Source organism: Macaca fascicularis, chromosome 7, assembly GCF_037993035.2.
Source record: "Macaca fascicularis isolate 582-1 chromosome 7, T2T-MFA8v1.1".
In the NCBI taxonomy this organism is placed as follows: Eukaryota; Metazoa; Chordata; class Mammalia; order Primates; family Cercopithecidae; genus Macaca; species Macaca fascicularis.
This window is the reverse complement of record NC_088381.1, coordinates 58,209,601-58,223,731: the sequence shown is the minus strand read 5'-3', so window position 1 is coordinate 58,223,731 and position 14,131 is coordinate 58,209,601. Positions and strand designations below refer to the sequence as shown.

At 40.6% G+C, this 14,131-nt stretch overlaps 1 protein-coding gene across 1 annotated transcript in view; it reads right to left on the bottom strand.

Annotated features, from left to right (window-relative positions):
* Positions 1-682: 682 nt before the first annotated feature.
* Positions 683-14,131, bottom strand: part of ABHD17C (abhydrolase domain containing 17C, depalmitoylase) — a 62,215-nt gene continuing 48,766 nt past the window's right edge. The window contains exons 2-3 of the mRNA XM_045395894.2: positions 6,601-6,780; positions 683-2,153 (exon numbers count right to left, since the gene is read on the bottom strand). Of these exons, the coding sequence (XP_045251829.1) occupies positions 1,934-2,153; positions 6,601-6,780 (400 nt within the window). The 3' untranslated portion in view covers positions 683-1,933. The remainder of the gene's footprint in view (positions 2,154-6,600; positions 6,781-14,131) is intronic.

Here is a 14,131-nt window from a genome sequence, read left to right as displayed (position 1 = left end):
AGGTCTTTGGCAACCCTGGCCCGCTGCTCTCTGGCCCCAAAGGCAGGTCATTGCTTGTGCTTTTTTCCCCACCTAGGTCTCCCAGACTTCTGGGACAGGCATCACCACCGGAGATACGCTGATGCCCCCTTGGGTAAGCCAGCCCCACCCACCTGATTCAAGATCAGGAAGTAGCCTGCATATGCATGTGTGCACACATTCACATGTGCACACTCCAATGTCCTCACACCTTCCTGACCACCACTTCCTCCTAATGGACCCTCAAGAGAGTGTGTTCCAAGAGTTGGAAACTAGCATCCCTCAGTTGCTCTTTTCCACTCAGGTGCTCAAACGGCTGAAAACTATGGAATACACCCGTTTCAGGCTTCCCAACAAAAGAGGCACTGTCCTTCCTCTGAGCCAGGTCACAATGAGGTGACCTTCATCAGTTTTGTTTCATAGCCAGAATCCACTGCATCCTCTAGTTAGATATCATCTGCACTTTACTGCTATATGCTTTATATCTTGGCTTCTTCCAAAAGTAATCTAAGGCCTTTTATAGAACAAAACCATATACCTCGAGAAAGGTGGTGCAGTTTGAAAGCCCCAAGGGTTTCTTCTTCTATTAGGACAAAAAGTTGTTTTCTTATTCACTATTTTCTTTGATGGAAAGATGAAGAAAAAAACTGCACAAGCCCACACATTCTGATCCATGCATCCTTTATTCCATTACCAACCACTGTGCTGCATCCAAGCAACAGTACACAAACTGGCAATCAACCGCAGTCCAGTTGTACAACGATCTGAGGCTTACAGTACATTTAAGGCTTTTAAATTTGGAAAAAAAATTAAAACCAAAGAACCCCCAAATCCAAACCCCTAACCAATACAAGTAGTATAGCAATGTTAAGCATCTTCTATTTCTGATGCTTATTTGGCGCAACTCCAGTGTCAAAACCCAAATAATTCCTAAACTAAAAAGATTAGTTTAGTGAAATTTTAATTACATAAATTCTTCAAAGCATAAACTTGGAATTTTTGTCTTGGAAATGTTATAAAATTTTTAATAGCAAAACATAGGAATAAAAACATATTAACAAAATGTATTCAATCATTTACATTACAAACAAGGAATTTGCAGTTCATTGTTGTAGCCTGACAAAAGAAATCATATCTACCATTAAGAATCTATGCACAATGTGATTGCAAATATGTACAGTACTTTAAAAAAGCCTACAAGGAGGACTTTACAGAAGGAAAGTCGGCTAGGCTCTTTGTTAAACCAACCGGACAATCAAAATATTAAAACTCTGTTGGCTAGTAATAAATTTACACTTAAAAAAACCCCTAGTTTCTTTTTGTTTAAGAATAATCCAGTTATATTTATATGGTTACAGTTGATGAAGCTGTACATGATAGTTCCAGTGAATTACCCTTCAGTTCATTTGTCCAGGGAAAGATCAGCATGTTAACAAAAAATAATAAAGGAATTTTCACCACACTAGCTTTCCAGTTACACTATCACAGCTTCACAAATGGATTGAACCCATGGATCCAGTGGCAGAAAGAGAGCTGCATGTCAAATACTGAGAACATTGGTGGAGACAGGGGCGAGTTCTGCATGAATGTCAGAAACGATGGGGAAGGTTGAGAAACAGATGCGAGGCTACTTTATACAGCACTAGAAAATTGTCCTTACATTCAGCTCTCATTCCCATTCCTGCAAGGTAATGAAGCTGGGAATCACGACTGTTCAGTTTAACATGTTGTGTGAATTAGCAGAACAACCTCTAGATACAAAAGACTGAGATTTCATCAGCTCTTTGATTAGAACACCCTAAAGGTTGGGCACTTCTTCATGGTTATCAAGCCTTTACAGCTACCCAGTTAAAGCATGTGCAAAACAGAGGACTCTTCTGTTCACAGTAAATGAGGTAAGATCAAGTTGTTGTCTTCAAGAATTAGGAAGTTCGTGAGATATGAACTGTTTTAGTCTTTCTAGGTATTGTGCATAAAGCTCTATGTCATTATGCCCAGCTCCTTCAACCCAGAGGGGCTCCACGGCTCGGGGACAGCGCTCGTACATCGCTAGGCCATGGGAGAAATCGATAACTTCATCCTCTGTACCATGAATGACCAACACAGGAGAGGTGACTTTAGATATCTTGTCAATGCTGCAAAACGGAAATGGGGGAGGCAGAAAAAGGACTCTATTAGTTATGCTCACAGATAATACACATCACATTTAATGATAAATCAATAAATCTCCACAGGCAGGGAAATAACACCGTGGGTTTTTTTTTTTTAATTAAGAACTTTATCTTTTAAAGCAATTTTAGGTTCACAGCAAAACTGAGGAAGGTACAGAGATTTCCCAGATACCTCCTTGTCCCCACACATGCACAGCCTCCCCCATTATCAATATCCCCTACCACAGCAGTACATTCGATGAACCCACATTAACAGTTTGGCTTTTTCTTGCTTTATTTTTTTTCTGGTAATTTATTTTTTTTTCTTAAATCAACTTTGCATTTTAGAGTAATTTTGAACTTGCAGGAAAGGTGTAAAGATAATACAGTGTATATAAAAATCAGCCAGGCCATGGTGGTGCATGCCTGCAATCTCAGCAACTCAGAGGACTGAGGTAGGAGGATTGCTTGAACTGGGAGCAGGAGGTTGCAGTGAGCTGAGATGGAGCCACTTCACTCCAGCCTGGGCAACAGAGTGAGACTCTGTCTCAAAAAAGAAAGAAAAGAAAAGAAAAAGATAATACAGTCCCCCTACATACTCATAACCCATTTCCTATAAGGTTAACATTGTACATTACTGTGATACATCTGTCAAAACTAAAACACCCACGTTGGTGCACTACTATGAACTAAACTCCAGACTTTATTTGGATTTCACTAGTTTTTCCACTAATGTCCTTTTTCTGTTCCAGGATCCAAACAAGAATACCAGACTGCATTTGGCTGTTGCATTTGTTAAAGTATTTTATTAAAGACAGAACTCTTCAGAGCATCAGACTAGCAAACCAGCAACTACTATTTTTTACATATTAATGTTTATATTATTTTTAGGTATTTTTTATATTTATATATTATCTTATATATTATTTTTCAAGAGAATTTTAAAAAGGGCCAGAACGTAACATATCAAATGAATGTCTCTTTGGAAAGCTGGACACTTAATCTGCTGCCACTCAAGTCTTCAGAATTCTTTTTTGAGAGCTACCATCAGATTTGACTCAAAGATACACACCCCATTTCATAAAAGCAAGCGCCTCATTTTAAAAAATAAAAACTGTACTATTTAGCTTGAAAACTTAATGTAATGCCTAGATTTTATTCTAAATGACTTCTCTATAAAAATCAAATCTACTCTCAAAGGATGAATATTTGAGGATCTTTAAAATAATATGCTTTAGGCTCTGAAAGCACATCCCAAAGAGGAATCCAAAAAACTTCAAGCATTGGTTGAGCTGGGTGTGTAGGAGACTTCTCTGATGGGGATAACAGTCATTTCATCCACAAAGAAACCAAGAGAAATGGCTCTCTCTCCATTCTGTCCTGCCAAAGGGTCTCTTGTAGTTTACTTCTCTTTCCATATTTGATCCTAGTCGAAGTTACAAAAGGATACCAATTTGTACTATTTGTGGGAATCTTTTTGTTAAACAGTAACAGCTAACATTTTTTAAACATTTACCATAGCCAGGTGCTTTGCACTTAACACACAAAATCTCATTTAATATTCAATGAAACAGAGTGAGAAAGGAATGACCACCTCTGTTTTAATCAAGGAGGAAACTGAAGCTCAGAGAGACTATTAAATAACAGGAATGAGGTCGTGGAGATAATAAAGAGCTCTAACATCAATTACATATTCCAAAGATCTACAAACAACTGTCATCTAGCCTTTATTAAAAACTCAGGGAGCCGTGGACCACTTCAAGACATCCCAGAAAGATTGCAAAACCTCATCAGCCATGTAATTTGCAAAGATCAGAGCCACTGTGGCAGTATTCAATTATGCACATTAGAAATCTTATTTGGAAACCTGTTTTCCCCCTATATTTAATTTTAAAGTGACTTCCTTTAACAGAGTTCAATTATACTCAATTAAAAAGATATTTACTCAACAGTTACAATGGGCCTGGGACTATGCTCCACACTGCACAGTTTAAGAGACTCTCCACTGCCTGGAGGGTATATTTAAAGTTGAATGCCATCATCTCATCCCAAGTGTAAAGGAGGTTAAAAAAAAATAAACTATAAATGAAATAATAATCTGGATTCCTTTTCCTTTTTTTAAATTTGTTTTAATATGAAAGGAAATATGAAAGTATCCTCCTTTAAGGAGAGGGACACATGATTCTGCCATTTGGCAGCAATGGACATATTAAGAAAATGCTTACCAAATTCAAATTCAATTCATGATGAAAGTCAATGCAACCATTAATGGTTTGAAATCTATCATATTAATAATTTACGGCATTACCTATGAGGATTTGTCTCCTTTGTTGTCTCCAATCACTAGCCTTTTAAAAAAATTTTTTAAGAGACAGGGTCTTGCTCTGTTGCCCAAGCTGGAATGCAGTAATGTAATCCTAGCTCAATGCCACCTCAAAGTCCTGGGCTCAAGGAATCTTCCCACCCCAGCCTCCCGAGGAGCTGGGACTATAGATGTGCACCACTATGGCTGGCTAACTTTTTAATTTTTTCTGTAGTGACAGGGTCTTGTGGTGTTTCCCAGGTTGGTCTTGTACTTCGGGCCTCAAGTGACACTCTGGCCTTGGCCTCAAAAAGTGCTGGCAGTACAGGTGTAAGCCACTGTGCCTGTCCTCCAATTACTGACCTTAATTCAATAAATTACTTAACCTCTCATTTCCTCATCTGTAAAATGAGCACAGTAATTGGACAAACATCTTTATTTATTTATTTTTTTTTGGAGACAGAGTCTTGCTCTGTCACCTAGGTTGGAGTGAAGTGGCATGATCTGGGCTCTCTGCAACCTCTGCCTCCTGGGTTCAAGCGATTCTCATGCCTCAGCCTCCCCAGTAGCTGGGATTACAGGCATACACCACCAAGCTTGTCTTCCTTTTTTTTTTTTTTTTTTTTTTTTTTAGTAGAGATGGGGTTTTGCCATGCTACCCAGGCTGGTTTCGAACTCCTGAATTCAGGCAATCCGCCCTCCTTGGCCTCCCAAAGTGCTGGGATTACAAGCGTGAGCAACCGTGCCTGGCTGACAAACTTCTTAAGACTCTTATAAAGATGAAGGGGGACCATGAACATGAAATGCATAGCCCAATACCTGCCATACCAAATAAACTCAGATAAGATTAGTTGCTAATTTGTTATTAATCATTTGCAATTTGTTGGCATGGCTGTATTTTAAGGTACATGCCCATTTAAGAGCCAGGGGGAAACAAAAAACAAAAAACACCTATTAGTTTTGTTGCCAGGGTAACTCCCGGCACTGCTTCCCACAAACATGCTAAGTATCTGTCTTTCAGCAAACTGGCCTCTCATTACCAATTCAGCACAACTAAGGCCACATTTGAGAGGCACATTAGCCCTACTTAGCATTCCCAGCCATGCTACTAGAAATTTGCAGTGCAACTTTCTCATGAAGCTGAATCTCATTGAATCCTGGTACAAACTGCACAAAACTGAAGTTCACCCAAGGTGTTAACAGAAGGTTCCTTTCTGTGAACGGAGCCAGTCTGTATAATAGATGTTTATGTAACCAAATGATGATCTTTTATTTTTTTTTCCAGTAATAGCAGGATGAAAGCAATTAATAGGTCAATCAAAAACCCTAAAACTGTGTTTTCTTTCTGCTGGGGTTTTTCTATAAAATGGCAACATGAGCTGGGCCAGTCCTGGGGTAACTATCCTAGGCCGCTTTAGCAAGGACTGTGGGAAAAGCTTAAGGGGCAAAATATTTTGTATTAAAAATACTTTCCTCATGCAGGCAACTCTGCAGGGGTGAGATCTTCTGGTCAAAGTGGTAGAGCAGAATAGGGGGTGGCAGGTGAGCTTGTTCATTTATACCATTCCTGTGGCTATTTACCGAAGATCAAAGCCTGGCTTGTCAACTAACTCACTTTGCCTTTATTCTTCTATTTACAAAGATTAACTGAGCATGGTACTTTTCCCCTTACCTGTACTGTCCAACTGAAAAAGTAAGATAAATTTCAAAACTGTGCTTGCTTGAAGTTTTTGAGCATCTACACCACTAGTTACCCCATCACACATATCGTATACAGCTCATAATTCAACAAGAGGTCTCTGAATGAATGAGTGCTGAACTGTAAGATCCTTTAGGATGTATGGATGCTGTTAAAAATCCTGCATATCAGAGCTGAATCAATTAACCCTAGGTGTCAGTATACTCAAGGTCCTTATATATCATGTGGGAGATTTTCACTAGTGAGTCAGGCCTGGGAGGATAAAATCTCTGGATAGTGTGTGTCATATTTGCTTCCACATGCCCTGTGGCACCCAGCACAGGGTCTGACGTATGGCTCCATTCAATAAATATTTACACGGCTAATGGGAGCATCAGATGTGAACAGGGCCACTGACTGACTTACCACTTGTTGGACAAGCATGAACTTACCTGGGGAAAGCATCAAAGCAGTATGTTTTTCTGGTATCCGGAAAAGCCACACGCAAACCAGACATCAGAGGGGAATGGAGAATTACCGCTGCGCATTCATACCTCGAGGCCAAGTCTACCGTGGGGACAGTCCCAATGCTCTGACCATAGAGGATAATGTTCTCGGGACTCACGCCATACCTGGAGAAATCAGAGGTTGTATGCCATTAACTAAGGTATGAAGAAAGACGGAAAGAGACAGAGAAATCGTATCTTAAACCCACAAAATTCCCACATTCACCAGCTTAAAACCGTATCATCTAACCTGTACACTTTAATTTAAGATGGATGTGAGCTTGACAAAAACAAATGTTAGGGGCCTGTTTTGGTACTAAGTGACTATGATTCTGTCTTCCACAACATTAGCAAAAAACAATAAACATGATATTATATTTCTGGCTAATTAAATATATGCTTTATAAACTTCATTTCAGTAGCTACAGAGATGGTCATCTGATTTCCTATTATTCTCCCTTTATATTTTAGTTGCTAATCATAAACATACTTCTGAAGTAAAAACAAAAGCAGTTTTGGCAAATTGCAATATTAAAAACTCGAAGCAAAGTTTTCATGATACAAAATATATTAACGCTTATCAGAAAAAGGTTTACTGGGAGACAATTAATTTGAAGATAATTGTATTTTCTTTAGTCTCTCTCAGGGTTAAACCCTTCCAAGTCTTTCAATCCATCAGTGGGTTCCGATCCACTCTCTTCAAATTGTTAACTAAGTAAAGGGTTGTGTGGAATACAGGTTTCATTTCCCAGCCTCCCTTGCAGCCTGGTGTGTACAGAGACCTAAGTTCCAGCCAACTGCATGTCAGCAGAAGTGACATGAGCAACCCCCAGGTCATGCTTTAAAGCAAATGGTGTGCTTTTGCCATCCCTTCCGCCTTCCTGGTGATGGCAAGTAGATCACAGTGAGCCACCTCAGCCCATGCAGAAAGATGCGGCACCCTAGATATGGTGGCGGAATAAAATAGAAGGAACCCGGGAAAATACATGCTCTCTTATTATCCTACAAAGGATATCCAGAATATCTAAAGAATGCTTAGAAATGAAAAAGAAAAAGACAAATAGGCGAAAGAAATGAAGATGAATGCCTAATACACACATAGAAAGATGTGAAATAATTTCACTAGAACATGAAGATGCAAATTAAATCCATGAGTTATTATTTTATACCCAAACGATAGGCAAAAATGAAGAAGCCAGACAATGTTGAAACATGGCAAGGACATAGAAAAGTGGAATGCTGTTACTTTGTAAATTAGTACAAGCACTTGGGAAAACAATTCAACATTATCTGGAAAAGTTGAAGCCAGTGAGCCAACAATTCTCCTTTTCGGAATAAATATGTATTGTAGCTTACAGGACAATATGAAATGCTTTCTGATAACAACCTTCAGTGAAAAGAACTATCAATCCACAGCTGATGGAAATGGCAGGATTTCAGCCCAACTTCCTCCCCTCCAAGCTCCACGAAACTCCATGGAAAAATGGAGGCCCTAAAGAAAGAATTCAGGGCACTGGAATGTGCTTTATGCACAGCACCACACCTGGGCCATGCCATGAAGACAGGAATTAAACACATGGAGGTGAGAAGGACTTTCTATGGGAGATGTGCAACACATACCCAATGCAGCAGCAGGAAAGCAATGGGCTGGTCGGCAGGGGATGTGCTAGGATAGCGTGAATCGGAAACTAAAGGGTTATGGGTTGTCCTGGAGATGAGGGCCACTGGAGTGTCCAAGGGCGAGGTGACAATGGCAGGCAGGAGATGACAGCATGAAAAGGAAGCTGGGAGATCCGGCAGGGGACTATTAAGAATCATGCAGAAGACAGGAAATAAAAGATTGTAACAAAAACAGCATCCATCCTCCATTTCTAAAGTGAAATGTCTGTGTGGTCCTGCAACTTGACACCATCCAATAAAACGGTGTCTATGGAAGAGGCTTCCAGATGCGGGTTTTGCCTGGCATTCTTGCCTGGGGTTTCCTTCCCGTTGGCGTAACAGGTTATTAAAAAATGGTCAGCACGGGCAGTTTTGGTGGGGAGGTTTGAGGAAACAACTGACAGAGCAGCATCCTGTGCCCAAATCTACATCAGCGACCACGGATTTACAAACACAGAGCACCCTCTCTGAGGACTAAATGGGGGGTCAGAGAGGAACACTGTTCTCACGTCTCAATGCTGAAGGTAAGCCATCCCAGGGATCTCCCCAGCAGCAACTGCCACCAAGATCCTTCTTTCATGGACTGGGAGAGCTGTTTCAGCAGGAGTTTTTCATCTAAAGTCCAGGGAGTCTTTGGGGAGAGCATAAATAACATCAGGGGTTTCCTCCTCCCTCCACAATTTTCACCAGATTTTCAAAGTGGTCTATGACCCCAAAAAGCGTATGGACCATGAGATACTGCATTGCAGGGAGTCTGCAGGCACATGGAGAGGAGAGCCTCCAATGTCCACATTTGGGGATGAGTTCTTTCCACAATGACCACTCTTGTGGACAGGCCATTCATTTTGCTATCAATTGTTTTTAAAAATCATAAATCAAAGAAAATATAAGAGGAGAGAAGTGAAAACTGAAGGTAGTTAATGAATGATGCACAGAAGACTAAGAGATTATCAATACTGAATATCAAAAATAAAATAAAAGACTTCCAGGTAAAAATGGCAACCAGACTAGCCCTTACCTTCTTTGATAAAATCTGGTCTGAGAGGATTATATAGGATAACATTATCACAGTTATGAGGAAGTGTTAATTTTACTTCTTATGACGAGTCCAACATATGTTTTCAAAATCCTGTCTTCTATATAACACGCCATGGGACTTTACAAGCTCAGAGGTTGCACTGAATAAAGGAAGGAACAAGCACAGACCCAAGAGACATAGCCCAGGAGATGAGGCAGAGGGAAGCACCCTGGCCATCACGCAGGCAGCTCTTTCTCCTGTCAATGTCCTGGACCAGCCATCCTCAAGAGATCACGGCCTTCTGTAAATGCCTTCTGGAGAAGCCAGAGCTATTGTGCTTGAGGACTCTCAGTTCCTAGCCTTCGGGTCTCAGCACTAGGACACACCCAGTACCAGTCTTTACAAAGTCCACCTTTGATTCCAATAGACTCACATCCTTCGTGACAACCAACTCAAAGTTTCACTGAAAAATGTCACCAGCTAAAACACAAAAAGCACTAGTCATAAAGAAAAAAAAAAAAGAAAGTATTACATTAAAATCAAGAACTTCTGGTCATCAGAAGACACCATAAGGAAGTAAAAGGGCAAGCCACCAAGTGGGAAAAGATACTTGCCACAGAGTCTAGATCTAGCATATATAAATAACTACTACAAATCAATAAGACAACTGACTAAACAAGAAAAACAGAATTTTACAAAATGAGAAAAAAAAGAGGGGAGGGAAAGACAGAGAAAGAGAAAAAAAGAGAAGAGTTATTAGTAAACTAACTTCATTAGTAAAAAGGAAAATGCAAATTAAAATAATCATGTGATACTCTACACATTTATCAGACTGACAAAAACTCAAAAGCCTAACAATATTAAGTGTTGGCAAGGATGGGTGCAAGAATGCTCATTCACTGTTGGGGTTTATGTTGATAGAATCAGTTTAGAAAAAGTTTGGCAATATGAAGTGACATGATTTTATTAGCACATACCCAGGGACCTAGCAATTCTACTCCAAGATAAATTCAGCACACAGATAAATGCTTACATATACCAGAAATATATACTAGACTTGAATGCATGCCTACACAGTTAGAGACAGCCCTAAGGTATATCAACAGCAGAGTGGATGAAGAAACTGTGGTATAGTTGTGCTGCAGAATATGTACATGGACACTAAAAGATTCATATTTTTATTTCAATAGTTTTGGGGGTACAACCAGTTTTTGGTTACGTGGATAAGTTCTTTAGTGGTGATTTCTGAGATTTTGGTGCACCCGTCACCACCAGTGAATCTTAAAGTCATGCTGTTAAGGCTGGGTGCGATGGCTCACGCCTGTAATCTCAGCACTTTGGAAGGCCAAGGTGGGAAGACCACTTGAGACCAGAAGTTGGAGACTAGCCTGAGCAAAAAAGCAAGACCCCATCTTCACAAAATGAAAAAAAATTAGCTGGGCAAAGTGGCATCACCTGTAGTCCAAACTACTTGGGAGGCTGAGGTGGGAGGATCACTTGAGCCCAGGAGGTCGAGGCTGCAGTGAGCAGTGTTCGTGCCACTGCACTCCAGCCTGGGTGACCCTCTTAAAAAAAAAATGCTGTTAGGGAAAAGAGGCAGATACAGCAAAACACACACTATGTGACACCATTTACAAAAACTTAAACCTACCAAAATTAAACATTATTGTTTAGGGATATTAATTGAGTGGTAAGCCTATAAAGAAAAGCAAAGAAGTGAATCACTAAAGTCAGGATAGTGATTACAGGCAAAAAGGGAAATGGTCATCACTAGAGAGAAGCATGTCCTTCCTGGGGGTTGTAAATGCTGGGGATAGTCTATGTCACACCACAAGTGTTCCTTTTATAAGTCATTAAGCTGGACATCTGTGTTTTATAAACTTCTATGTATGGCAGTTATATTTCATGACAAAAAAATTCTTTAAAAGTTCACCAGATACTTCAGATATGGAGACAGCCCTCACAAAACTGTGACAACTCATGGTAGATTTTGTGCTAAAAATAAACCTCATAAGGCAACATCAGACCATTAAAAATGATGTCTCATAAAGAATTAACATGGGGAAACACTCATGTTAATTTTAACAGAAAGCAATAAAAAGGAGCTTACAAAAACAGGGTCACAATTACATTTCTAAAAAGAAATCTATACATGGAAAAGGGACTTCAAAGCAATACATGAAAATAGTAATAATTGTTTTCTTCAGGTGGTGAGACTGAGTTTTTCTTCTTTCAAGTTTTCATTCCTAATTTCCTTTAGTTATTAGGCAGTGACTTGTTGGAAAAAAAGGGAAGCAGCATCGCTGGTCCTTTCTGTGTGGAGTCAGTAGGCATGCTGCTAACTGCCAGTGTTTTTCAAAGGGCTCAGAAAACAAGAGCGTGTTAGGTCAAACGCTCAGATTTGTTAGTTCTGTGTTAAGGACTTTTGTCACTGCTTTTTCCTGTCTTTACTATACTGTTTGACAACACACGAGGAACCAAGGAGGTGGATAATTCTGTGAAAGTATCAGGACTTTTAGTAGAATGGTAAGAGACCTCTGTTCTAACACCCAGTTTTGGCAGATGAGGACAACTCTTTTTACTGTAGTAGTAGGATTTTTCTTTTCTATCAAAGCATTAGACTAGTGACCTCTACGCCAATCGTTCCAAAATGAGAAGTATCTGAATTACTTGGGAAATTATTATTATTATTATTTATTTACTTTTCATGTAAGCACTCTGGCTCCACACTTACAAATTCTGATCCAGTGGGTATGCGGATTCTTCAAACTTAAACACTGACTGACATTGGGCAAAAAGAGTTGGACTAGAGCCTAAGGCCCCTTTAGTTCTCAGGTTAAATTACATAAAAGACACAGGGGAGGAAAAAGAGACAATGAATTAAGTTTGTGTGAAACATAGGTCAGTTTAACATCACAGCGTTAGAAAAAAGATAACAGGGATCAAGTGAAAAGTATTTTCTCAAAGACATTAACAGTTCCAAAGTCTAAAGCCTTTATTTTAGAATAAAACAGAAGTTAAACCCTACCAGTCTGGAACAAGGCAGTATTTTTGGAGCAGCCAGTAACAATATAGGCGACAGAGAAGATGTATTCATGGCCGGGCACGGTGGCTCACGCCTGTAATCCTAGCACTTTGGGAGGCCGAGAAGCATGAACTGCTTGAGCCCAGGAGTTTGAGGCCAGCCTGGGCAACAAAGTGAAACGTTATATCTGCTAAAAATACAAAAAATTAGTTGGGCATGGTGCTGTGCGCCTAGTAGCATCCCTGCTACTACGGAGGCTGAGGTGGGAGGATCACCTGAGCTCATGAAGTTGAGGCTGTAGTGGGCTGAGGTCGCACCACTGTACTCCAGCCTGGGCGATGGCAGTGAGACCTTGTCTCCAAAAAAAACACAACAAAATAAAACAAAAAGATGTATTCATGCAGGAATTTTAGCATTTTAACTTATGATTTGCTATTTTGGGGAGTATCACAATGGGAAAAGGTTAAAAATGATTCCTGTTAGTAAGCATGACCTTTGTGGGAAAAACGCAGGGATGGCAGGAATAGTAGCAGGGCCTATACACAGCGCTTTCTACCCCTAAGGCTTTTTTTTAGAAGTAAACATTCCTGCTCCCCAGATACAAATACACAGCTGGTAGCCGGTGAGTGTGGATCTCGAGGCCCTGGGGGTACTCCTCCACAGACTACACCAGGCCAGACCATTCTCCTTCCCCTGCCCATTTGCCCCTGCTTCCTGGCATTGTTGAAGACATGTTGGTTCTTCTTAACAAGGGTTAACCTTCCACTTGAGCGCCAGATTCTTACCCCTCCCAAAACTTGAAAAATCTCCTCCCTGACCCCGTAAAATTTCAATCTTTATTCTCTCAATGCCACAGATATATCCAAGTTTCTGAATCTAAGAAACGACCTGTTTTCATCAGCACTCTGTGCTTGAGGCCACAGCTCCATCTCTTACCTCCATTTCCCCACCACCCCACCCTCCCATGCACTCAACCCTAAGCCCTCTGAAACCTGCCTTCTGCTCCTATGAAGTCTTGCAAATGGCTATCAGAAGTACCAAACCCAAACGCTTTTTCTCACCTCTCATCCAGTTCAACTTCTCCTTGGCAGTTCACATTAACGATGCCTTCCTTCTTAAAACTCATTCCTAAGCTTCTGAGACACTGAGTCACTCTTGGTTCCTCCTCCTGCCCCTGCCACAAATGGGCCTGGCCTACTACTGGCTCATCTTCCCCAAGCTCTAGTCTTACTATCACAATCTTACATTTTCTCTCCTACAATCTCAATTAACCCCAGGACTTCAACTAGCAGTTCTATGCTGGCCTGATGGCTAATTTTATGTATCAACTAGATTGGGATAAGGGATGCCCAGACATCTGGTAAAATATTATTTCTGGGTGTGCCTGTGAGGGTGCTTCTGGAAGAGACTAGTGTTAAATCAGTAGACTGGGTAAAGAAAGCATCATCTGATCCCAGATAGAACAAAAAGGGGGACAATAGGAAAATTATCTCTCTCTTCTTGAGCTGGGATATCGATCTCCTGCCCTTGGACACTGGAGCTTCTGGTTCTAAGATCTTCAGACTTCAGGACATACACTTGTATCCTTCCCCTGCCCACCCTCACTCCCCTGGCAAGATTCCCAGGCCTTTGGCCTCCAAGTGGGAATGCTGCATCATCAGCTTCTCCTGGTCCTCAGGCCTTTGGACTGGGCCTGAATTACATCACTGGCTTTCCTGGGTCTCCAGCTTGCAGATGGGAGATCATGAACTTGGCCTCCATAATCATGTGAGGCA